The following is a 25,548-nucleotide window of genomic DNA, read 5'->3' as shown; positions in this document are numbered from 1 at the left end:
CAGTCCAGGGCCGAAAGGACATGCAACATTTGATATTTGGTGACCACACACTTTATGTGACTATCCAATTCTGCCTCAACAGAGTGAATAACCTCTTTGGACTCTGCCATAAAACGCAGCCACGTTTTGCCTAAATGCCAGCGCCGAAGATGGCCACATTAAAACACAAACGAGCACTGAGAATATACTGCCAGGTTCACTTCACCCAGCAAACAGAGCCCAAGAGGTTAAGTGCCCTCAACAACTGCAAGAATGGACAAATATACCTCCAAGGAGTCAAGTCTGGCCGGATACTGCTATGTCCATGAAATGGACAGTGGTCAGCGCAGCAGGACAGGAGTGCTACGGTTAATCAGGCCCCAAGCAGAGCGCTGACAGGCTCAGTTTCACCGACACCGAATGACTGGCTACCCCTGCTTCTGATCTGATGGGCATCTTCTACCAAATCACCTCTCCAAACCCATTAAAAAATATATCGGACAGATCAAATACAACTGGACCAATGAGAATGCAAAACCAAGACGTAGCAAGGGCCAGTGGGAGTATATGGGTTTGAGGGCGATCGTGGAGGCAGCAGCTTTTAAATGAAAGCTCTTGATAAAGTTTTGCTTTTTTGGTTTATTTTCCTTTCTATAAGCAGGAATTACATCGTATGTGTAATGGCTTATAAGGGTTCACAAATTCAGCAAAGAAATATATATTTTTTGAAATGTCATTTTCTGTTAACATTCTTGTGAAAAGACATTGGCTTACAGTCCCATAAATCTGTAAACCATATTAAATACAGGAAGCTGCCGCAATATAGACAAAAGGGTAGTTTAGTTTCTTTCTTCCTTTGCCCAGACTAACAGTATCGCTTTGTACTCTGACTTCTCAGTAGACCTGAAGAGCCACTTTGCTCACCTATTACATTTTCCCTTTAAAGCGTGTCCTCTGTTTCTTTGGCATGCAAGGCTGGCATGACAGTCCTGTTCCTACACACAGATAACTATCTTCAACATACAGATGATGAAAAACACCTTCACACGTTGGGGTGCAGGCTAAAGTTGAGAACCAGAACGCTACAAAAACTCAATTCATGTTTTTTAAATACTTTATATGGTAAAAATACAGCAAAAATATTTTTTGTTCAAAGAGGAAAAAATATACTGCTATGGTCATGGTTCTAAGGATGATTTAAGTCGTCTCTGGCTCCTCAACTGTGCACTGTAGTGTGGGCTGACTTCAACTACGGCTTCTCCAGCTTCAGTCATTTATCAAAGCTAAAATCATACTGTGGAGAGAAGAAATTAATGTTACTAATGTTTCCTTAGGAATGTTCCTACAGAGTCTGGTCTGTCCAGACTTGCATCCCTAAGGCTCAGCAAGGAACACTCACTTAAGTAAAAAGCAAAAGCAATCATTTACACCTAAAGGAAAGAATATCTATATTAGGACATCAAAAGGCCCTAACGTTTTCACTAAAAGAAAAAAAAAAAGAAAGAAAGAAAACCGGGGTAGAGGTGGTGGTAGGGAGCATAACCTAAAAGCACTGCTGGGCTCTAGCTTAGAGAAAACAAGCTGTGTCTAGGAAAAAACTTTAATTCTCCATGGAGATCTTCGCACACGTTGTTCCTGCCCCTGGAACCCCTCCTCTCATCCCCCATCAACCCAGTAACTTCCTCTCAGACTTCAGGATCCGGCAGGCTCCATCAGGCTCCAGCACGGCCTCTGGGAAGCCAGCCTCTCGGCCCAGGGCCGTTGCCCTGCCTCTTCCTGCACACCTCAGCTCATACCCACTTTCATTCTCCAGGATGACACCCGCGTGCTGCAATCAGCAGGCTCCCAGCTTTGACACAGGGATTCTGCGCTGCTCCTTTTGTGTCACGCGCAGTGCCTTACAGTGTCTTTGACACATGGCGGTCACTCAGTAAATACTCTGTTAAAACCACCACACTTAACAAGAGTAACAAGACTATCATTTTTTTTACTGAAATCAGCCTTGCTATGCTGAGAGCAAATGACTAAAACACAGAAATACCCTTACACTACTAATGGTATAAGTGATGCGTTGTCCAAATTTAAACAAACTAAGGGTACACAGTGCACAGCACAAATTAATGGTAGTAACCAATATTTTTGAACACTTTGTTAGAGCTTACAAGAGGTCAGCACAAACCAAAGTGCTTTATATGCATTATCTCATTTAATCCACATCACAAGCCCATGAGGCAGGTACTATTATTATCCCATTTTCAGATGAAGAAATTGAGGCACAGAGAGGATAAGAAACTTGCCCCAGGTCACACAGTGAGGGAGTGGTAGATTACACCAGGCTGGCACCTAACCAAACACCAAAGGCATAGATTCCACCAATCTCTAAAGAAGATGGGAATTTTTTCCTTTAATTCTATTTAACAAACGCTGAATGTCTGCTATGTGCAAGGCACCATGCAAGTGGTGGCAGGCGATACAGAAGGAGCAGCATAAATCCCTACATTAGAAATCGGATGATTTAGAATAGTAAACACTTTTTAAAAACAGCAACCAAAGCTAAGAGAAAAGTGTTACAAGAACATCTGCGATTACTCTTCCATCCTGATCCCTTGAGCTACAAGGAACGCCAAGGGGGAAGGCAATAGCAACATGGCTAAAAATGACAAGCTGAGAAGGGAAGGGAAAAGAAAGAAAAAGAAAGGATGCATCCAGTGAGCAATGCAGCTACTCAGGCAAACCAGTTATACTGGTTGCCTATCTTTTATTTCATTGTAAAGAACCATACCTTAAACCTGCCCCAAAATTGCTTCCTGATTCCTCCAGTCCCCAGTCTTCAGTCCATCTTCCCACTGCTTTAAATTCAACAACTGAGAGGTAAGAAACTCTTGTCCATTTTTAAATCCTAAGACTTTGGGTCTTACTAAGCAAGATACTGCTCCCTAATCCTACATTTACACCCAAAAGTGTGACTACATTAGCTTTGCTCCCAGATGTCTCAAGAAGCTCATGTTATCAAGACCTAGGGGTTGTCCACTCTAGTTTACTCTCCAAAGCATAAAACCTGGAGGGGAGAGAAGGATGAAGAAAGGATAACCACCTTGCTTTTTGTCTCTGACAAATAGAAGGGAACATATATGATGGTAAAGATACCTTCATATGGTTTGACTTTAAAAAGTAATAAAAATAAGAATAGGGCTTCCCTGCTGGCGCAGTGGTTGGGAGTCCGCCTGCCGATGCAGGGGACACGGGTTCGTGCCCCGGTCTGGGAAGATCCCACATGCCGCAGAGCGGCTGGGCTCATGAGCCACGGCCACTGAGCCTGCGCGTCCGGAGCCTGTGCTCTGCAAAGGGAGAGGCCACAACAGTGAGAGGCCCGCGTACCACAAAAAAATAATAATAAGAAGAAGAAAGGTGTATCATTGTATTCTTAATGTTAAATTTTGCTCTTTATTCTCCATCTTTAATGCTAGGATTAAAAATTAAGCACGTTAGCAATGAGGTATGAGAACCAGAAATGTTATTAGTGTGGTTTTTCTGTCCTATTTTTTAAAATACAGAAAAGCAAATATAATAAATAGTAAAAAGGAAACCACCTAAACTCTAATTTCAATCTAATCTGTGGGTGGAATTAGCATAGCAAAAGGATTTTAGGAAGCCTGCTTTTTCAGGCAGAGGCTAAAATGACTCTGACTTCTAAGCTATTTCAGACAAAATAGCAGTTTTTTAAAACTCTTATCTTTGTACAGTTTCTAATTATTAGGACTTTTTTGAGTGACAGAAGTCTAGTTCAGTACAAGTTTTTTCCTACTAGTCTTATGCCCATGTGAAACTTAAAATTTACCTCAGAAAAAAACAGGAATGATACAAGTAAGCTTGGATACAAAAGCTTGACTTTTAGCCTCTTAAAGGCTTAATCAAATCATACACACATGACAATTTTTTTCTCTTTGCTGTATTCTATGGGTCTATAATGGGTAAAGGAAAAGGTGGCATGTTATCTCTAAAACTTAAGGTAATAAATATAAGTTTAAACAGGACTGCATGAGGCTTCCGGTGTCTGATAGCCAATCCTTCATATTAATTCTTACTTCCAATCTAACTGGAAGACTGATGAAATTTTACCCGAACAGACCACTTGCATCCCGGAGAAAAGGCATCACACCTAAATTCCTTAATGCCAAGAAAGATCAGCCCAACGTGGATATAAGTTGTTGAGAGCTGCTGCCAGTGCTCTGGTCCCCAGAAGACCCAGGAGTGGGAAACTCTCTGGGGGTACATATAGTAATGTTTATAACAGGCAGTGAGACCTCACAGCTGGATACCAGGGGAGGGAAAGAACAGCAAAGACAGTTTTAAGCATGTTGATAGCCTCAACAGCTAAGGAATAACTAATAACATGGAGTAACTCTACTCCAGGTCAGACAGAATGGAATCCTGATTCAATGACATGACATAAAAAATCTACACAGCCACAAGAAATTCACATAATCCCCAAAAGCTCTGCAATGTTAATACAAAATCCTACAGTATAGTAATACCTTACCGGTCAAAAGCATATGGCATCCAGGAAAACGCCAGGACTGTAAACTCACCTATAAAGATACATGAAGAAACAGAGCAGGTGGAAACCAAGCTTGATCATGGCTTCTTTCATGTGTGACTTCAGCTGCCCTCGATTGTGTATTTCTGTTGGATCAAACACTCCCATGTTACCACTTGGCACCATAACGAACCTGGTAAATTAAAGGATGCACACACATTAGAAGGAAAATCAAATCATCAGCATAAATATTCAAAAATAAGTAAACCAGTAATAATCAACCTTCAAAAATGAACCAATCATAGCAGCCTTATATGACCAAATATGGACAAGGTATTATAATGATGTCACAGGCCATGCCTTAGTCTTCCTTTGAAAATACAATACTATTAATTTTAGGTGTAATTTCTGCCCTCTGAAACAAATACATTAACACTCTAGAGAAGGGTATTTTATGCACTGAGACCCTTTTACCCATCTTCTGTAGAAAACTACTGAATCGGTAATACCTATAGCTGTCTTCCATGAGACACAAATGAAGGGGGCCCCAAAACCAAACCAACTTTATCAAGTTCTTAGAAATTTCTTTATCTACCAGGTTCTAACTTAATTAATGCAATTCCCTTCACCTTCACAACATCTCTGCAAGTTGTCTTTATGTTTAACACTTACATCTTTGTGTCAAACATAATTATTCCCATTTCACAGATGATACTAAAAAGAGAGACTCTATATCCCAAATAGAATCCTCATCTTTGGTGCTCCTGCTGATCAACAGATATGTCTCAATCTGCATGGCTAATAAACGGTACCTACTTGAGAAGAGCAATTTAAAGAAGACAGAAATGATTTAGAATAAATGCTACTGTGGTAAAATAAAACTCTTCAGTTAAGACAATAAATGGAGAGTTCAGATGCAAACGCAGTGCCTAACTTTACATGACTCTTAAAAAGTACAGATTACATTTAATTAAAATATAAATTTTATTTTAAATTAATTTTTATGTAAATATTAAATAAAATAATAATATTTTGACAAATAAGAGATGTACATTTTATAGTGATGGAGGTATGACCACAGTGAGGGAATGAGAACAGGGCTACAAAGTCAATACGGAACCTAAAGGGCACAGTAAGCACACACTGAGTTCCAAATCCAGACCAATTCAACTCAGTGCTCCCACAGACTCAGACTCAAACTTAAAAAAAAAATCTTGAAGATACTGTGTTTAACACGCTATGGAGTCTTTGGGCCTCTTGAGATAACACATAACGTTTCATATTTATTAAATACCACTGTGTATATAGTATTACATATGATAATCTTCTCCTTCTTCCCCAAATGATTCCTTTTACAAATAAGAAAATTGGGTTACTTTGAGAGGATCAGTGAGTTTAAGCGTCTACGCTTCTGCATCCCAACTGTGCCATCTGCACAGCATGCATGTCCTAATCTAGCACTGATCATGACCTCTTCCTTCTCTCATGTCCAAGCTTCTCTAGTCCAACCTTGGTTCCTCACTCTCGCCACACATTTGGTTTCTCAATTATGACTTCTGTGAAATGCAAATGGCTCTCTGAGTTTCACAAATCTAAATTCTCCCCCAAATCCTAGTAGCCCATCTATGGCTGAATAAATGGTATATATGGTATTTACAAACGAATATCTGGATAGCATCTCAACTCAATACCTATTTTCCTCGATTTACAATGGTATTATATCATGATAAACCCATCAAAAATTGAAAATGCAATTAATACACCTAACCTACCGAACATCACAGCTTAGCCTAGCCTACCTTAAACATGCTCAGAACACTTACATTAGCCTACAGTTGGGCAAAATCGTCTAATACAAAGCCTATTTTATAACATTACAAGAGAGTTTCATACCGCATATCGCTAGTCCAGAAACAGATCAAAATTCAAAATTCGAAATACGGTTTATACTGAACTGTGTATCATTTTCACACCATCATGAAGTCGAAAAATCAAAAGTCAAACTATTGTAAATCGAGGACCATCTGTAGTCTCAAAGAGTCTTATCCTTCTCTGACTGCTAGCTTATCTAACAGGAGTGTCACCACTTCCTCAGTAGTCCTTAAAAGCTTTCTCTTACTCAATTCTGACTTCTCTCTTCATCTTTCATAGGCAATAGGTTAAACTCTTGTCCACTCTTCCTTCCTATCACCACTTATATAGCCCTATCTTGTTTTTCTGTTTTTTTTTTTTTTGGTACGCGGGCCTCTCACTGTTGTGGCCTCTCCCTTTGCGGAGCACAGGCTCCGGACGCGCAGGCTCAGTGGCCATGGTTCACGAGCCCAGCCGCTCCGCGGCATGTGGGATCTTCCCGGACCGGGGCACGAACCCGTGTCCCCTGCATTGGCAGGTGGACTCTCAACCACTGCGCCACCAGGGAAGCCCTAGCCCTATCTTTTTCATTCCCACTATCACAACTCTATTCCAGTACTATATTATCTCACCCCCGTCTCTGAACTACCTCCTGCCTCTTTTCCATCCAATCAATACTATATAATGCTTCCAGAAAAATCTTCCCAAAGCATAATTTATATCATGCCAACTTAGCTAATCAAAAACATATGCAGCAAATGTATAAAATAAGCTACAAGGATATACTGTACAACACAGAATATAACCAATATTCTATAATAGCTATAAATGGAGTATAACCTCTAAAAATTGTGAATCACCATACTGTACACCTGAACATATAATATTGTACATGAACTATAATTCAATAAAAAAGAAATTAATTAAAAACATATAGAGCAAGGAAGATATATGAATGGCTAATAAGCACATTAAAAAGTACTCAACATCATTAGTCACTAGGGAATGTAAATCGAAACCACAATGAGATACCACTTCACATTCAATCAGACAGCTAAAATAAAAAAGACACAACAAAAAGTGTTGGCAGGGATGTGGAGAAACTGTAACCTTCATACACAGTTGGTGGGAACGTAAAATAGTGCAGCTGCTTTTGAACACTCAGGTAGTTCCTCAAAAGGTCAAGCCATAGAGTTACCATATGACCCAGCAATTCCACTCCTAAAAGAAATGAAAGTATATGTCCACACAAAAATATGCACATGAACATGAAAGGATGCTCAACATCACTAATCATTAGAGAAATGCAAATCAAAACTACAATGAGGTATCACCTCACACCAGTCAGAATGGCCATCACCAAAAAATCTACAAACAATAAATGCTGGAGAGTGTGGAGAAAAGGGAACCCTCTTGCACTGTTGGTGGGAATGTAAATTGATACAGCCACTATGGAGAACAGTATGGAGGTTCCTTAAAAAACTAAAAATAGAACTACCATATGACCCAGCAATCCCACCACTGGGCATATACCCTGAGAAAACCATAATTCAAAAAGAGTCATGTACCACAATGTTCATTGCAACTCTATTTACAATAGCCAGGACATGGAAGCAACCTAAGTGTCCATCAACAGATGAATGGATAAAGAAGATGTGGCACATATATACAATGGAATATTACTCAACCATAAAAAGAAACAAAACTGAGTTATTTGTTATGAGGTGGATGGACCTAGAGTCTGTCATAGAGCAAAGTAAGTCAGAAAGAGAAAAAGAAATACCATATGCTAACACATATATATGGAATCTTAAGAAAGAAAAAAAATGGTTCTGAAGAACCCAGGGGCAGGACAGGAATAAAGACGCAGACGTAGAGAATGGACTTGAGGACATGGGGAGGGGGAAGGGTAAGCTGGGATGAAGTGAGAGAGTGGCATTGACATATATACACTACCAAATGTAAAATAGATAGCTAGTGGGAAGCAGCTGTATAGCACAGGGAGATGAGCTCGGTGCTTTGTGTCCACCTAGAGGGGTGGGATAGGGAGGGTGGGAGGGAGACGCAAGAGGGAGGAGATATGGGGATGTATGTATATGTATGGCTGATTCACTTTGTTATAAAGCAGAAACTAACACACCATTGTAGAGCAATTATACTCCTATAAAGATGTTAATAATAAAAAAAAGACACATGATTACACTGCATTTTGGTAAATTAAAAGAATAATTTTAATGAAAAAATATGCACATGAATGTTCACAGTAGAATTATTTATAATAGGCAAAAAGTGGAAACAACTCAAATGCCCATCAATTGCAAATGGATAAACAAAATGTAGTATTGCCATACAATGGAATATTATTCCACAATAAAAAGGAATAAAGTACTGATACATGACACGGCATGGATGAACCCTGAAAATGTTATGCTAAGTGAAAGAAGCCATAAAAGATCACATATTGATCTCTTTTAAATGATATGTCTGTCCAGAACAGGTTATTTTACAAAGACAGAAAGGAGACTAGCAGTTGCCTAGAGCTGGGGGAGGGGAGTGACTTCTAAAGGACATAGGGCTTCTTTTGGGGGTGATGAAAATGTTCTTAAATACATTGTGGTGATGGTTGCTTACATCTATAAATATACCAAAAACATATTGGATAGTATAGTTTAAATGGGTGAACTTTATGCTACCAGTACTCATATGTATAAATAAACAAACTGTACTCACCGATATATATTCCAAGTGGCAACAGGCAAGTTGAGAAGGAAGATGAACCAGTGCAATGAAATGAGCATTAATACAGTGACAATAGTATGGCCAACCAATTCTGGAATTACCCACTGCAAGGGAAGAACACAGTATTACATCTCACTGCTGTGTCCTTCCAGAATGTACATGTTACTTGAAATTAAATCAAAGAAAGTACAGAGAATTTCCAAGCTAGTGTTTCAAGATTATTTTTAGGCTCGGATGTCCCAGATTTGCATACTGCTATCACTGCTTACCCAGTGCAAATAAATCAGGACACAGCTTAAAAATAATGCACTTAGTCTTTAATTACATTTTACCCTAAGTAAAGATTCAGATTCATTCTCTAAGCAGGTACAAATGACAACTAGAGAAAAAATAGAGTATTATTTACTTTCTATTCCAATATCTGTGCTAAAGCCTCTTACTCTAATTTGGGATGGTTTATATCCACATACATGCTGCCTTTCAGGTCAGAATACCGATTCTAACGTTTCCAAGCTCCAGAACCCTGGGGGAAATCATCTCACATCCACCAAAAAAAAAAGTACTTTAGGGCTTCCCTGGTGGCACAGTGGTTGAAAGTCCGCCTACTGATGCAGGGGGCATGGGTTCGTGCCCCGGTCCGGGAAGATCCCACATGCTGCGGAGCGGCTGGGCCCATGAGCCATGGCCGCTGAGCCTGCGCGTCCGGAGCCTGTGCTCCGCAACGGGAGAGGCCACAACAGTGAGAGGCCCCAACAGTGAGAGACCGGCGTACCGCAAAAAAAAAAAAAAAAAAAAAAAGTACTTTAACAGCTTACAATATCAGCTCAAAGTTAAACAAATATGATAATGGACCAGGATAACAGAATCCCAGACTATTTGCTTTATAGCACCCAGTGCCCTTATCTATGTTCTTTGTTTATTGTGCAATATTCTAGTTCTCATATATCAACAGCTATTGTGGCAGGTTCTCAATTCACCAATAGTTTTCCTCTCCTATGAGTAGAGATTTTTCTTTTAATGGAAGTTAATAGCTAGTATTTATTGAGCCACAAACTGGCACTCCCAACTTATAGAAATGAGGAAAATAAAATTCAAGAGAGATTAAGTAACTTGCCCAAGGTCACACAGCTACTTAGTGGCAGAGCTATATAACAGAAGCCCAGACACACTGGCCCCAGGTCTCTTGCATTTAGATTTCAGATACAGTTTTTCTTTTTTCCTGGGGGGGAGGGTGTCACTCTGCGAGGCCTGCAGGATCTTAGTTCCCCAACCAGGGACTGAACCCACGCCCTGGGCAGTGAAAGCACGGAATCCTAACCACTGGACCACCAGGAAATTCCCTTAGATACTTTTTTTTGGCTGCATTGGGTCTTTGTTGCTGTGTGTGGGCTTTCTCTAGTTGCGGCGAGCAGGGGCTACTCTTCATTGCAGTGCGCGGGCTTCTCATTGGGGTGGCTTCTCTTGTTGCAGAGCACAGGCTCTAGGCTTCAGTAGTTGTGGCTTGCGGGCTCTGGCACTCAGGCTCAGTAGTTGTGGTGCATGGGCTTAGTTGCTCTGCAGCATGTGGGATCTTCCCAGACAAGGGCTCAAACCCATGTCCCCTGCATTGGCAGATGGATTCTCAACCACTGCACCACCAGGGATATCCCACTTTTTCTTAATAAACAAAGAGGAAGGGTCTTAAACCTAATTTGCAATCAACCAAAACGTTTTTAAATATGTAAATGCATTTTTAAAGTGCAACCAATTTAACATAATGCTAATATGTGTAAGCTGCAAAATCAGATAAACCTGGAGTAAAACTCATGCTCTATCCTATTTATTAGCTGTGCAATTTTAGGCAGTTATCTACCCTCTCTAAATCATGATTTTCTCATCTGTAAAATGGAGATAATACTTACACCTCATGAGGTTGTTTTAGAGAATTAGACAAAATAATATATGTAAGCCACACACAAAGTAAGCACTCAATTCACATTCCCACCAGCACTGCAAGAGTGTTCCCTTTTCTCCACACCCTCTCCAGCATTTATTGTTTGTAGATTTTTTGATGATGGCCATTCTGACTGGTGTGAGATGATATCTCATTGTAGTTTTGATGTGCATTTCTCTAATGATTAATGATGTTGAGCATTCTTTCATGTGTTTGTTGGCAGTCTGTATATCTTCTTTGGAGAAATGTCTGTTTAGGTCTTCTGCCCAGTTTTGGATTGGGTTGTTTGTTTTTTTGATATTGAGCTGCATGAGCCGCTTGTAAATTTTAGAGATTAATCCTTTGTCAGTTGCTTCATTTGCAAATACTTGTTCCCATTCTGAGGGTTGTCTTTTCGTCCTATTTATGGTTTCCTCTGCTGTGCAAAAGCTTTGAAGTTTCATTAGGTCCCATTTGTTTATTTTTGTTTTTCTTTCCATTTCTCTAGGAGGTGGGTCAAAAAGGATCTTGCTGTGATTTATGTCATAGAGTGTTCTGCCTATGTTTTCCTCTAAGAGTTTGATAGTTTCTGGCCTTACATTTAGGTCTTTAATCCATTTTGAGCTTATTTTTGTGTATGGTGTTAGGGAGTGATCTAATCACATACTTTTACATGTACCTGTCCAGTTTTCCCAGCACCACTTATTGAAGAGGCTGTCCTTTCTCCACTGTACATTCCTGCCTTGTTCACCGAAGATAAGGTGACCATATGTGTGTGGGTTTATCTCTGGGCTTTCTATCCTGTTCCATTGATCTATCTTTCTGTTTTTGTGCCAGCACCATACTGTCTTGATTACTGTAGCTTTGTAGTATAGTCTGAAGTCAGGGAGCCTGACTCCTCCAACTCCGTTTTTCATTCTCAAGATTGCTTTGGCTATTCGGGGGTCTTTTGTGTTTCCATACAAACTGACATTTTTTGTTCTAGTTCTGTGAAAAAATGCCAGTGGTAGTTTGATAGGGATTGCATTGAAACTGTAGATTGCTTTGGGTAGTAGAGTCATTTTCACAATGTTGATTCTTCCAATCCAAGAACATGGTACATCTCTCCATCTGTTTGTATCATCTTTAATTTCTTTCATCAGCGTCTTATAGTTTTCTGCATACAGGTCTTTTGTCTCCTTAGGTAGGTTTATTCCTAGGTATTTTATTCTTTTTGTTGCAATGGTAAATGGGAGTGTTTTGTTGATTTCACTTTCAGATTTTTCATCATTAGTGTATAGAAATGCCAGAGATTTCTGTGCATTAATTTTGTATCCTGCTACTTTACCAAATTCATTGATTAGCTCTAGTAGTTTTCTGGTAGCATCTTTAGGATTCTCTATGTATAGTATCATGTCATCTGCAAACAGTGACAGCTTTACTTCTTCTTTTCCAATTTGGATTCCTTTTATTTCTTTTTCTTCTCTGATTGCTGTGGCTAAAACTTCCAAAACTATGTTGAATAAGAGTGTTGAGAGTGGGCAACCTTGTCTTGTTCCTGATCTTAGTGGAAATGCTGGTGGGAATGTGAATTGGTACAGCCACTATGGAGAAGAGTATGGAGGTTCCTTAAAAAACTAAAAATAGAACTACCATATAAGCCAGCAATCCCACTACTGGGCATATACCCTGAGAAAACCATAATTCAAAAAGAGTCACGTACCAAAATGTTCATTGTAGCTCTATTTACAATAGCCCGGAGACGGAAACAACCTAAGTGTCCATCAACGGATGAATGGATAAAGAAGATATGGCACATAGATACAATGGAATATTGCTCAGCCATAAAAAGAAACGAAATTGAGCTATTTGTAATGAGGTGGATGGACCTAGAGTCTGTCATACAGAGTGAAGTAAGTCAGAAAGAGAAAGACAAATACCGTATGCTAACACATATATATAGAATTTAAGAAAAAAAAAATGTCATGAAGAACCTAGGGGTAAGACAGGAATAAAGACACAGACCTACTAGACAATGGACCTGAGGATATGGGGAGGGGGAAGGGTAAGCTGTGACAAAGCGAGAGAGTGGCATGGACATATATATACTACCAAACATAAAATAGCTAGCTAGTAGGGGGCAGCCGTATAGCACAGGGAGATCAGCTCGGTGCTTTGTGACCACCTGGAGGGGTGGGATAGGGAGGGTGGGAGGGAGGGAGACGTAAGAGGGAAGAGATGTGGGAACATATGTATAACTGATTCACTTTGTTATAAAGTAGAAACTAACACACCACTGTAAAGCAATTATACTCCAATAAAGATGTAAAGAAAAAAAAAGTAAGCACTCAATAAATGTTAGCTGATGTTACTACTACTTCCCTCCATGCTATCAGACCCACATAGAAGTAGCTTTCAAACTCTGGATTTCTTACTGTGGGCTGCATTTTGGTTTACATAAACAAAAACCTAAAACAAAAGTTTCAGGAAGCGATACTTGACCTTATTATACTTGGATACTAACTTTCTACCAAGCCCTCTGTTCTCTTTCTCTTCCCTCCTTAATAATGTGTTCTTCCCCTAACTTAGGGGTAAGAAGCACTAGGCTTATTTCACCCAGGCAGGAGTTTGAAAGATTCTTCTCTGGAGTAACTTAATGGCACAAGAGAAAACACCTACAAAAAAACTGCTATTTCAGGTACCCCCAAAAAAGGTAGCCACCAACTACCCTCAGTGAAGTCTTACCTACCAGTCAGTCAACAGCCTGGACCACCCAATGAGCTTCCAATGAGTATTTTCGTGCCTTACCCTAAAGTATGACTAGATAGCCACGTATCAGAAATTGAGGAAAGCCCTCAATATGAAAGAAGGGGGAAAAACAAAGAGAAAGGAACTTGGAAAAAAACAGATATAATGTAGGAAGCAGAAGGAAATTTCAAAACTGCTATAATCAATATCCTTGAGAACGAAGAGAGTCAAGCATGAACCAAGAGAACAAAAAGCTCTTAGAAATTAAAAATTTGACATAAATGATATACATACAAGAAAATTCAGAAGATAAAACAGAGGAAATCTTAAAACAAGAAGGTAGAAAAAAACCAAAGGGACAAAAATAAGAAAAAGAAAACTGGGAGATCAATCCAGCAGATAAATTATCCAGCAAATCCAAGTTGCTGAAAGAGAAGAGAGAAAATAGAAGGGGAAGACATTATCAAAGAAAGAAGTAGAAGAAAATTTCCCAAATTGAAAGAACCTCTCAGATGCCCAAAACAATGAGTGAAAAAGGCCTAAACAAAGGTATACCACTGCAAAATTCCCAAACACCAAGGATTACCATAAATAAACCCAACCAAGGATAAAGGTTAAGATTCTAAAACTTCTGGAGAGGATGGAGGTAGGGGTGGGAGGAGAGGGAAGAGAGAGATCCCATCAAAACGATAAGAAATCAAAATGGCACCAGACTTCCCAACTTGAACAACACTAGAAGTTAAAAGACCTTGACCAAGCAAACTCTGAAAAAAAATCTTTTCTAACCTAGAATTCTACACTCAGAGAACCTATCAATCAAGGGAAAGGATAAGACATTTTCAAACATGCAAGTTCTCAAAATTTAATTCCCATGTACCAAATCTCAAGAAGCTACTCCAACAAAACGAAGTAGTAAGCCAAGAGAAAGGAAGACATGATTTCCAAGAATCAGGGGATCCAACCAGGAGTCCCAGGATGGAGGCTGTGAAACAGGCCTAAAGAGCAACCAGTCCAGACTATAGCAAGAGGATGTAGGTCTTGAGGAGAAATGTCACCTAGAAAAAAACAACTGACAGATTATTTTAGCATGTTTGAAACATTTAGAAAATAGTACTGAAGGGCTTTAAAGATGTTATCTGAAAAGACAAAGCTATGCAGAAAAAAAAATTAGAAAGAAAAATATGATCACTGTCTACCATAAGGCTCGGCAATAAAAAATGTTTATATAATATAATAGTATATCATAATGATATAAACAATGAATATAAACTTAAAAAGAAAATGGAAAAATAGGAGAGATGTTTAGAAGGGGGTACCTAAGAACTAAATCTGCCATATTGACTCAGAAGTCAATAGGTAATATGTAAAACTGATAAATCAAGAAATAGTGAGAGGGACTTCCCTGCTGGCGCAGTGGTTAAGAATCCACCTGCCAATGCAGGGGACATGGGTTCAAGCCCTGGTCCAGGAAGATCCCACGTGCCGCGGAGCAACTAAGCCCGTGTGCCACAACTACTGAGCCTGCACTTTAGAGCCCGTGAGCCACAACTACTGAGCCCACGTGCCACAACTACTGAAGCCCGCATGCCTAGAGCCGAGCACGAGAAGCCACCGCAATGACAAGCCCGTGCACCGCAATGAAGAGTAGCCCCCGCTTGCCACAACTAGAGAAAGCCCACACACAGCAACGAAGACGCAACACAGCCATAAATAAATAAATAAATAGATAGATAAATAAATAAAAATTTATAAAAAAGAAATAGTGGGAGTTCTCTGGTGGCCTACTGGTTACGATTCTGGGCATTCACTGCCGTGGCCTGGGTTCAATCCCTGGTTGGGGAACTTAGATCCTGCAAGCCACGCACCACGGCCAAAAAAAAAGAAAAGGAAATAGTAGTGCAAGCATATAAATATGAATATAAATATCAGAAAAAAATTAACAGCTCAAGTGTTGAAATCAGTTGCCCCTAAGAAGCAAGACAGATAGGATTTAAAAGGGTCAGGAAGGAACTGCTGTTTTTCACTACAAGCTTTGTAGTACCTCTGACTTTAGTTGTATGCAAGTATAACTTTCACAAAAACAAAAATTAACGTTAAAAAAACTACTTAACTTCAAACTGAAGGAGTAACTTTCTCAATAGAAGAATCCAGGTAACCTTTTTTTGTGTGTTTATTTGTATTTTTGTAAAAGAAAACCCACAAAATACCCACCTAAAATACTGAGTAAGCAAGAAATATAAAAAGAAATACAATCCATCTGAAAATATATATATATTAGATGGATCTATCTATCAGTATAAAATCATTCTTCTAAAGATGAGGAGGCCTAATCAACCACACTTCAATTTTTTAAAAAAGCAGAGGGCCCTGCCTGGCACACAGCAGGAACTTAATTTGTTTAAAATTAATTAAATTTCAATTTTTAAAAAATTAAAAATAAAATAAAGATGAGGAGGCCTGAAACTAATGCAATGTTGCATGTCAATTATATCTCAAGAAAAAAAAAGAACTCTGAAAGCATAGCAGATAAACAAAATCTTTTATTTAAATCTATCACTGTATTAAACCATGTTCTGGACAATTGGGAAGGAAGGGAGGGAGGGAGAGAAGGAGGGAGGGAGAGAAGGAGGAAGGAAGGAAGGAGAGGAGAGGAAGAATATAATTTACTAGAAATTTTAATTTTCCAAGTGTAACTTCATTTCCGTCATGGGCCAAAGAAACTTAAGTAGACCGAAGGTGTGAAAAGACACATGAGAATCATTTTTAGGTCAAGCCAAAAAGCACTTCTCAGTTATTGTATTTTTATATGAACTTTTATATCCAGAAAACTTTTCTGTCTGCTCATCTCATAAAATGAATCAGGACCAACTGGTTTCCCCATATCTAAAAGAGCTGGGAAATTCAGAGTTTTATTGCCAATATAAAGTTCCGACTACATACTAAAGGTAAAATGGCCTTAAAACAAATCAACTAATTCCATTTCTCTAGGAGCCACAAAAAGGTCCTCTTTCATTCAACAAAAGACAGACTGAGCTTTTTCCCAAAGAGCAGGGAGGAGGGGGTTTGGACACAGAAGACAAAAACAATTAACTGATAACGAACCTTCACCTAGTCTGAGTAATGATGTTGTCTATTGTGGACAAAGGGACAACAAGGAAAAAGAGTAAAGAAACAAAATTTCAAGTTAGGTCTTCTGGTATAGTTTCATGATCTAAAAATATTGCAAAGCACAGTAGTTCCACAAACATTCCAATGAATATCAAATACACATATGTTGACTATCTGTAATTATCTCTAACACAGAAAATGGAGAACTGCCTTCAATGCCAGAAAATGAGGAAAGAAATGTCTTACCTTGTTTAATTTTGAGCAACATGATCTAGCATTAATGTAATCACATTCTAAATCAGACAATGTAATTATCTGACAATCAAGATAAGGAATTATTAGACTTCTTTTATAACAACTATTTAAGTTTCAGAAAGCAATCCCAGTTGCAAAGCAGAATTAGATTTTTGACTTGAAAAGATTATTTCCTTAAAGTTCATTTATTAGACAACTAAATTTTCTCATTTATGTTCCTTCAGCAAGTGATTTTCACAAAATAATCCTCTTATTACGCACAATTCTAATGTGACCCATACCAGAACATTCAAGCTGGATTCCTCAAATGTCAAAACAGTGGCCAAAAGAAATGGAAAATATGACCTATATAAACCGTTTAAATGTTATAAACCTGAATTCCCAATAGAAAAAGTGTTTATTTATGATATATCCATAAAATGTCTTTGAAGACTTAAGATATGAAAAAGAAAAAGGATACAAAACTATAAACTCAGCTTGGCCATATGTTAGCAGTGGTTATGTCTTGAAAGTTGGATTACAGATGGTTTGTTTTCCCAACATTTTTCTCTATAACCAAACTTTCCACAGTAAACATACATTATACTGGACTAAAACAAAAAATGGGTTTTAGTACAAAATATAAACTTACAAATAAAAATGTGAGGGACAGATAGACATAAAAAGTCTTCAATTGAATGTGTGGTATTTACTTTAAAATGCACCCCCAGCCTCCCCACAATAGTTGGGAAAAAAATGAAAAAGAACGGCAAAATGTTGAAAATCACTGAAGGTGAGCAATAGAAAAATGGGGTTTATTACACTGCTCTACCTTTATGTTCGAAAATGTCCAATAAAATAGGTAAAAAGAAATGTTCTCAACTAAATTCTATACATTTCCATATGGATAGTCCCCCTATCACCTCAACCCAGCCAAAGTCAAAAGCATCACTTTCTCCACAAATTGTTCCACCTCCAGTTTGTTTTATTTCTGTCAATGACACAAGCATCATTTGCCCAGGCTCAAAATATGGAAAGTTATTTCTACCTTCTGTTTCATATCTCAGAATCAATCATTACCTGGTCCTATCAATCATTTCTTTTTAACACCACTCACATTAATTCCTCTTTCACCTGTCCACAATTAGTATCCCATTCCAGATCCAAATGAACCCATTCCCTAATGGTTTCTTACCTTCCAATCTTTCCTGTTTCCAACCCACTCTACAGACTTATCTTCATAATACACCACTTTGTTTATGTCAAAAATTTTCAATGGCTCCCTACTGCCTAGAGGATAAAAATGAAAGCCCTCCTCTCCTTAACATTCAAACCCTCCAAAATCTAATCTAATCTGGCCTTTCCAAACCTGACCTGCTGCCACCAAAATCAACCTTGTGCTCCAGATGGCCTATTCCTCCATCACCCAGAAATGCCATGAACACACCTTTCTCTGCACCTTTGCTCTTGCCTGCGTCTGATTTTGAATATCCACCCCTTTCCTTCTCTGCAGGTTTCCTTATTGGTTCAAAGTCCAGAAAAACTCTTATCCCTACAGAATGTATACCCGATGATTTTCCACCTCTTGGCTCTAATATTAAGCTAGTACAACTATCCCAAAATACAATAATATGCTGAATTTCATCAAAACACATCCTGAATGTACCTTAATATCTAAGTCCAACACTCCACCTAACATGTTTCTATGTACATAAACTGGTATAAGCCAAGGCTTTTTTTATTTTTTGGCTGTGCCGCCCGGCTTGCAGAATCTTAGTTCCCTGACCGGGGATGGAACCCGGGGCCCTGCTGCAGTGAGCGCACCAAGTCCTAACCACTGGACCGTCAGGAAATTCCCTAGCCAAGGCTATTTTAAATTATCAAGGCTAGTTTTCTAAACTGCAGTAAGATAAATCCAAGTTTCATTTCTCTGAACTTAAGCTCCCGTTCCTTATGCCACAAGAGAGATGTAGGTCATCAAAACTTCCTAAGTGATGCTGCCCTTTCAGTCAGTTCGCCAAGCCTAATAAAAGTCAGGGTTCTCCTCGTCAGAAATCATCAGTTAAAGTAAAAACTGCTGTTCAATGCGGGGTAGGGAGGGAAGGCAGAGCAATATTTACTAAACATGGGCCATGGGGTAGGCATTGTGCTGCTAGGTGCTTAACACGCCCTCATTGTGCACATACCTATCTGGGAAGTAAACATTTTCCCCCATTTTAAAGATAAGAAAACTGAGGCTTAGAGAGGTGAAATAATGTGCATAGCAAATAACTAGCTGAGCAAGGAGTCCTGATTCCAAGTTTTGTCCCATCCCACTTCAACAAGTTGCCAGGCCATAACAAAGTATGAAGCCACACTGAAAACATACTCTGTACAACCATCCTAAAGCCAGAATGCTCTGGCAAACAAAAAGTTTAATTCTGTCAGAAAGGGACACATGTAATTTCCAAGGGAAAAAAATACAATGCAGAGCTTCTCATGTTTTTTCTTCGCTTACATTTAATTACTTAAAATTGGATTGTGCGTTGCATCGTTGGGTGACAACTAAGACTAGAAGGTCCCTCGAGAGTAGAGTTGTAGCCCACACGCCTTCTAGAGTGCTAGGTTCAACGACCATTTATTGGCCTGGAAAATACAGTATGAATACTGTAGCAGGAACAGCGATACAAAATGCCGAAGTTTTAAACATGGGTCGACACAGAAAAGTGTAAAAGCTGATAAACGACTGAGAACTAAATTACGTGTATAGTTACTGAATTTACAGGTCTGCAACCGACGGGAGCAACCGAAATAATCAGCTGCAGCTGGTTTCTAAAACAAACCCTTCCCAACGCTCCCTACAAAAAGGCATCGCGAAGGAAACACTTCACCCGTTTTTGAAATGACTCAACTCCTGGACGTGAAAGGTCGCTACAAGTTCCAACACCCGCGAGAACAAAGGGGAGGGCAGCGGGGGTGTTGCCCAGAGAATGACAAGAGGCGCCAAATCGCCTCCGCCGAGCTCAGCGCGGGACAGACCACTAGCGACCACCCCTGGGACGTGAGCCGTCGTTCTCGGGACCCCCAGCATCCGGCGAAGGGCCCGGCCTAAGGGAGCTGCAAGAAAAACCACAACCCTGATCTCTCCAGGACCCAAAAGGAGGAAAACCGCGACCCCTCTCTCCTGAGGACCACAAGGGGAGGCCAAGTGCCAGCCCCCGTGCAGGGCAGAGCGGGTCCGGGCGTCACAGGGGCGAGCGGCGGCGGGCAGGCCGGGCCGGGGCGCTTCAAGAGAAAGGCCCGCTCGGACCCCCGGGTGAGGGGCGAAGTTGGGCAGCCGGGGTCCTCCTCCCGCCCGGGCTCGCCACATCGGTCCGGCGGGCCGGGCCAGCGCCCACGGTACCCGCGCCGGCCGCCGGCCGCCTGCCTTGCTCCCTCGCACCTGCCCTGGCCCCCACCCAGGCCCACCCCCAGCCTGCTCCCTCGGGTGGAGGGCCCCAGGTCGGCCTCCGCCCGCCTCAGGCAAGGATACGAAGTACACTGAGAGGAAGATAAGCGCGCAACAGTCAAGGAGAGAGAAGACGAACACCACCGCCTCCATTCTACTCCGCCACCGCCGCGCCGCTCCTTCCGTCTAACTGGCTGTGGTGCCCGGACCAGCCCCGCCCCGCCCCCTGATAGGCCCTTACCCCTGCTTGTTGGAGCAACACAGTCCACTCCGCCGGGACGCGGCATGCCGGGAGTTGTAGTCTTTTATTTTCCAAAAAACTCTACCGCCGTGAGTCTGATGCATGCTGGGAAATGTAGTTCAGTAGTACGAATACCTATCAAAGCGGTGGGCCGAGTCTCTATCCTAAATCTGATTGATTATTTCCAAAAATGTGACAAGCAATTAGTCAACGAGTATTTACTGATCGCTTGTAATCTTCTGGATACGCAGTAGAACTTCTTTGCCATGTGCTAAATTTTCTTTCGATTCCGCACTGGACCCACTGGATCCCTGACTTGGGAATGGTAAGAGGTTTTCAAGCCACTCCACGCGGCTTCTGGGATCTTAGTTGTGGCTCATGGGCTTAGTTGCTCTGAGGCATGTGGGATCTTCCCGGCAGGGATCGAACCTGTGTCCCCTGAATTGGCAGGTGTATTCTTAACCACTGCACCACCAGGGAAGTCCATTATCCCTCTGTTCTTGCACGTTGTCTACTTTTTCCAGTAGTTCCTTAGCTTATTAATCATAGTTGTTTTAAATTCATAGTCTGATAATTATAACATCCCTGCCACAACTGAGTCTGGATCTGGTTCTTGCTCTGTCTCTTCAGACTGTGTTTTTTTGCCTGTTAGTATGCTTTGTACTAGAGCCATCTGATGGAAAAAACCAAATGAACCTTTTGGACGACCCAATGCATCTTTCTCCATCCCTATCCCCTTGCTTTTTTTTCCCTCTAATTTTATGAGATATAATTGACATATAACATTGTGTAAGTTTAAGGTTTACAGTGTGATGATTTGATGCACATATATACTGCAACATAATTACCACAATAAGGTTAGTGAACACATCCTTTGCTTCACATAATTACCATTTTGTTGTTGTTATAGTGAGAACATTAAAGCTCTAATGTCATAGCAACCATGCCTTTACTTTTCATCTATATGTGTTTTTATATTGAAAGTGGGTTTCTTGTAGATGATATATAGTTGGGTTGTATTTTTGGGGAATTCCCTGGTGGTCCAGTGGTTAGGACCCTGCGCTTTCACTGCTGAGGGCATGGGTTCAATCCCTGGTCAGGGAACTAAAATCCCACAAGCTGTGCTTTGCGGCCAAAAAAAAATTTTTTAAGTGATTATTGATATAGTTGGACCAATATTATATGGGACTCATATTTGTTACTGTTTTATTTTCATATATATATAAATTTATTTATTTATTTATTTATTGGCTGCATTGGGTCTTCATTGCTGTGCTCAGGCTTTCTCTAGTACAGCAGTGGGGGCTACTCTTCACTGTGGTGCACGGGCTTCTCACTGCTGTGGCTTCTCTTGTTGTGGAGCACTTTTAAATAACATTATACCATTTTGTGGCTAATGCAAGTATCTTATAATAAATTATTCCTAACTCCTCTCTCCTGTCCCTTGTATCATTTTCTTTTTTTGAGTCTTTTTTAATTTTTATTGAATGAAACAATAGTGCTTTACAATTTTCAAAAGTTTCACACACGTGATTTCATATAATCCCATAATAACCCTTTTTTAATCCCATAACCCTTTATTGCCCCTCCCCCCTTCCATACCCACTGATAACCCCTAGTTTGTGCTCTGTATCTGTGAGTCTGCTTTTTTGTTTGCTTTCCTTTTCCTTTTTTTTAACATCTTTATTGGAGTATAATTGCTTTACAATGGTGTGTTAGTTTCTGCTTTATAACAAAGTGAATCAGCTATACATATACATATATCTGCATATCCCCGCCCTCTTGCTTCTCCCTCCCACCCTCCCTATCCCACTCCTCTAGGTGGTCACAAAGCACCGAGCTGATCTCCCTGTGCTTAGCTGCTTCCCACTAGCTATCTACTTTACATTTGGTAGTGTATATATGTCCATGCCACTCTCTCTCTTAGTCCCAGCTTGTCCTTCCCCCTCCCCACGTACTCAGGTCCATTCTCTACATCTGCATCTTTATTGCTGTCCTGCCCCTAGGTTTTTCGGAACCTTTTTTTTTTTTAGATTCCATATATATGTATTAACATAGAGTATTTGTTTTTCTCTTTCTGATTTACTTCACTCTGTATGACAGACTCTAGGTCCATCCACCTCACTACAAATAACTCAATTTCGATTCTTTTTATGGCTCAGTAATATTCCATTGTATATATGTGCCACATCTTCTTTTATCCATTCATGTGTCAAAGGACACTTAGGTTGCTTCCATGTTCTGGCTATCGTAAATAGAGCTGCAATGAAAATTGTGATACATGACTCTTTGAATTATGGTTTTCTCAGGGTATATGCCCAGTAGTGGGATTGCTGGCTTATACGGTAGTTCTATTTTTAGTTTTTTAAGGAACCTCCACACTGTTCTCCATAGTGGCTGTATCAATTTGTACACCCACCAACAGTGCAAGAGGGTTCCCTTTACTCCACACCCTCTCCAGCATTTATTGTTTGTAGATTTTTTGATGATGGCCATTCTGACAGGTGTGAGGTGATATCTCATTGTAGTTTTGATTTGCATTTCTCTAATGATTAGTAATGTTGAGCATCCCTTCATGTGTTTGTTGCAATCTGTATGTCTTCTTTGGAGAAATGTCTATTTAGGTCTTCTGCCCATTTTTGGATTGGGTTGTTTGTTTTTCTGTTATTGAGCTGCATGAGCTGCTTGTAAATTCTGGAGATTAATCCACTGTCAGTTGCTTCATTTGCAAATATTTTCTCCCATTCTGAAGGTTGTCTTTTGGTCTTGTTTATGACCTTGCTGTGCAAAAGCTTTGAAGTTTCATTAGGTCCCATTTGTTTATTTTTGTTTTTCTTTCCATTTCTCTAGGAGGTGGGTCAAAAAGGATCTTGCTGTGATTTATGTCATAGAGTGTTGTGCCTATGTTTTCCTCTAAGAGTTTGATAGTTTCTGGCCTTACATTTAGGTCTTTAATCCATTTTGAGCTTATTTTTGTGTATGGTGTTAGGGAGTGATCTAATCGCATACTTTTACATGTACCTGTCCAGTTTTCCCAGCACCACTTATTGAAGAGGCTGTCCTTTCTCCACTGTACATTCCTGCCTCGTTCACCGAAGATAAGGTGACCATATGTGTGTGGGTTTATCTCTGGGCTTTCTATCCTGTTCCACTGATCTATATTTCTGTTTCTGTGCCAGTACCATACTGTCTTGATTACTGTAGCTTTGTAGTATAGTCTGAAGTCCAGGAGCCTGATTCCTCCAGCTCCATTTTTCTTTCTCAGGACTGCTTTAGCTATTAGGGGTCTTTTGTGTTTCCATACAAAATGTGAAATTTTTTGTTCTAGTTCTGTGAAAAATGCCATTGGTAGTTTGATAGGGATTGCCTTGAATCTGTTGATTGCTTTGGGTAGTATAGTCATTTTCACAATGTTGATTCTTCCAATCCAAAAACATGGTATATCTCTCCATCTGTTTGTATCATCTTTAATATCTTTCATGAAAGTCTTATAGTTTTCTGCATACAGGTCTTTTGTCTCCTTAGGTAGGTTGATTCCTAGGTATTTTATTCTTTTTGTTGCAATGGTAAATGGGAGTGTTTCCTTAATTTCTCTTTCAGATTTTTCATCATTAGTGTATAGGAATGCCAGAGATTTCTGTGCATTAATTTTGTATCCTGCTACTTTACCAACTTCATTGATTAGCTCTAGTAGTTTTCTGATAGCATCTTTAGGATGCTTTGTGTATAGTATCAGTCATCTGCAAACAGTGACAGCTTTACTTCTTCTTTTCTGATTTGGATTCCTTTTATTTCTTTTTCTTCTCTGATTGCTGTGGCTAAAACTTCAAAAACTATGTTGAATAACAGAAGTGAGAGTGGACAACCTTGTCTTGTTCCTGATCTTAGAGGATATGGTTTCAGTTTTTCACCATTGAGAACAATGTTGGCTGTGGGCTTGTCATATATGGCCTTTATTATGTTCAGGTAAGTTCCCTCTATGCCTACTTTCTAGAGGGTTTTTATCATCAATGCGTGTTGAATTTTGTCAAAAGATTTTTCTCCATCTATTGAGATGATTATATGGCTTTTCTACTTCAATTTGTTAAGATGGTTTATCACATTGATTGATTTGCGTATATTGAAGAATCCTTGTATTCCTGGAATAAACCCCACTTGATCATGATGTATGATCCTTTTAATGGGCTGTAGGTTTCTGTTTGCTAGTATTTTGGTGAGGATTTTTGCATCTATGTTCATCAGTGATATTGGCCTGTAGTTTTCCTTTTCTGTGGCATCTGGTTTTGGTATCAGGGTTATGGTGGCTTCGTAGAATGAGTTTGGGTGTATTCCTCCCTCTGCTATATTTTGGAAGAGTTTGAGAAGGATAGGTGTTAGCTCTTTTCTAAATGTTTGATAGAATTCACCTGTGAAGCCATCTGGTCCTGGGCTTTTGTTTGTTGGAAGATTTTTAATCATAGTCTCAATTTCAGTGCTTGTGACTGGTCTGTTTAAATTTTCTATTTCTTCCTGGTTCAGTCTTGGAAGGTTGTGCTTTTCTAAGAATTTGTCCATTTCTTCCAGATTGTCCATTTTATTGGCATAGAGTTGCTTGTAGTAATCTCTCATGATCCTTTGTATTTCTGCAATGTCAGTTGTTACTTCTCCTTTTCATTTCTAACTGTTGATTTGAGTCTTCTCCCTATTTTTCTTGATGAGTCTGGCTAATGATTTATCAATTTTGTTCACCTTCTCAAAGAACCAGCTTTTAGTTTTATTGATCTTTGCTATCGTTTCCTTCATTTCTTTTTCAT

The 25,548-nt window shown here is 39.8% G+C and overlaps 1 protein-coding gene across 3 annotated transcripts; it reads right to left on the bottom strand.

The window, feature by feature from the left end:
* Positions 1–589: 589 nt before the first annotated feature.
* Positions 590–20,764, bottom strand: CNIH4 (cornichon family AMPA receptor auxiliary protein 4). Of its 3 annotated transcripts, XM_029230944.1 has the most exons (5): positions 20,599–20,764; positions 17,100–17,168; positions 9,098–9,210; positions 4,569–4,709; positions 1,076–1,273 (listed from the first exon to the last, which is right to left on the bottom strand). In XM_029230944.1, exons 1-5 carry the CDS (start codon positions 20,665–20,667, stop codon positions 1,246–1,248), a joined length of 420 nt encoding a protein of 139 aa, XP_029086777.1. In that variant the 5' UTR covers positions 20,668–20,764; the 3' UTR covers positions 1,076–1,245. The 3 variants fall into 3 exon arrangements, with proteins under 3 accessions (XP_029086778.1, XP_029086777.1, XP_029086779.1); XM_029230945.1 differs by lacking the exons at positions 17,100–17,168; positions 20,599–20,764 and adding an exon at positions 12,721–12,751 and having other exon boundaries at positions 590–1,273; XM_029230946.1 differs by lacking the exon at positions 1,076–1,273 and having other exon boundaries at positions 4,569–4,662; positions 20,599–20,723.
* Positions 20,765–25,548: the final 4,784 nt, after the last annotated feature.

Source organism: Monodon monoceros, unplaced genomic scaffold (assembly GCF_005190385.1).
Source record: "Monodon monoceros isolate NGI ecotype Baffin Bay Population unplaced genomic scaffold, NGI_Narwhal_1 Super_Scaffold_18, whole genome shotgun sequence".
Taxonomy (NCBI): domain Eukaryota; kingdom Metazoa; phylum Chordata; class Mammalia; order Artiodactyla; family Monodontidae; genus Monodon; species Monodon monoceros.
Note: the sequence above shows the minus strand (reverse complement) of the source record. Positions and strands in the feature narration are given on the sequence as shown.

Coding starts and splice junctions, on each gene's coding strand:
- CNIH4 (XM_029230944.1), bottom strand. CDS start 20,667: ATGGAGGCGGTGGTGTTCGTCTTCTCTCTCCTTGACTGTTGCGCGCTT. Junction 17,169..20,598: donor TCTTCCTCTCAGTGTACTTC/GTATCCTTGCCT, acceptor CTTGATTGTCAG/ATAATTACATTGTCTGATTT. Junction 9,211..17,099: donor GTTGCTCAAAATTAAACAAG/GTAAGACATTTC, acceptor CTTCCCTTGCAG/TGGGTAATTCCAGAATTGGT.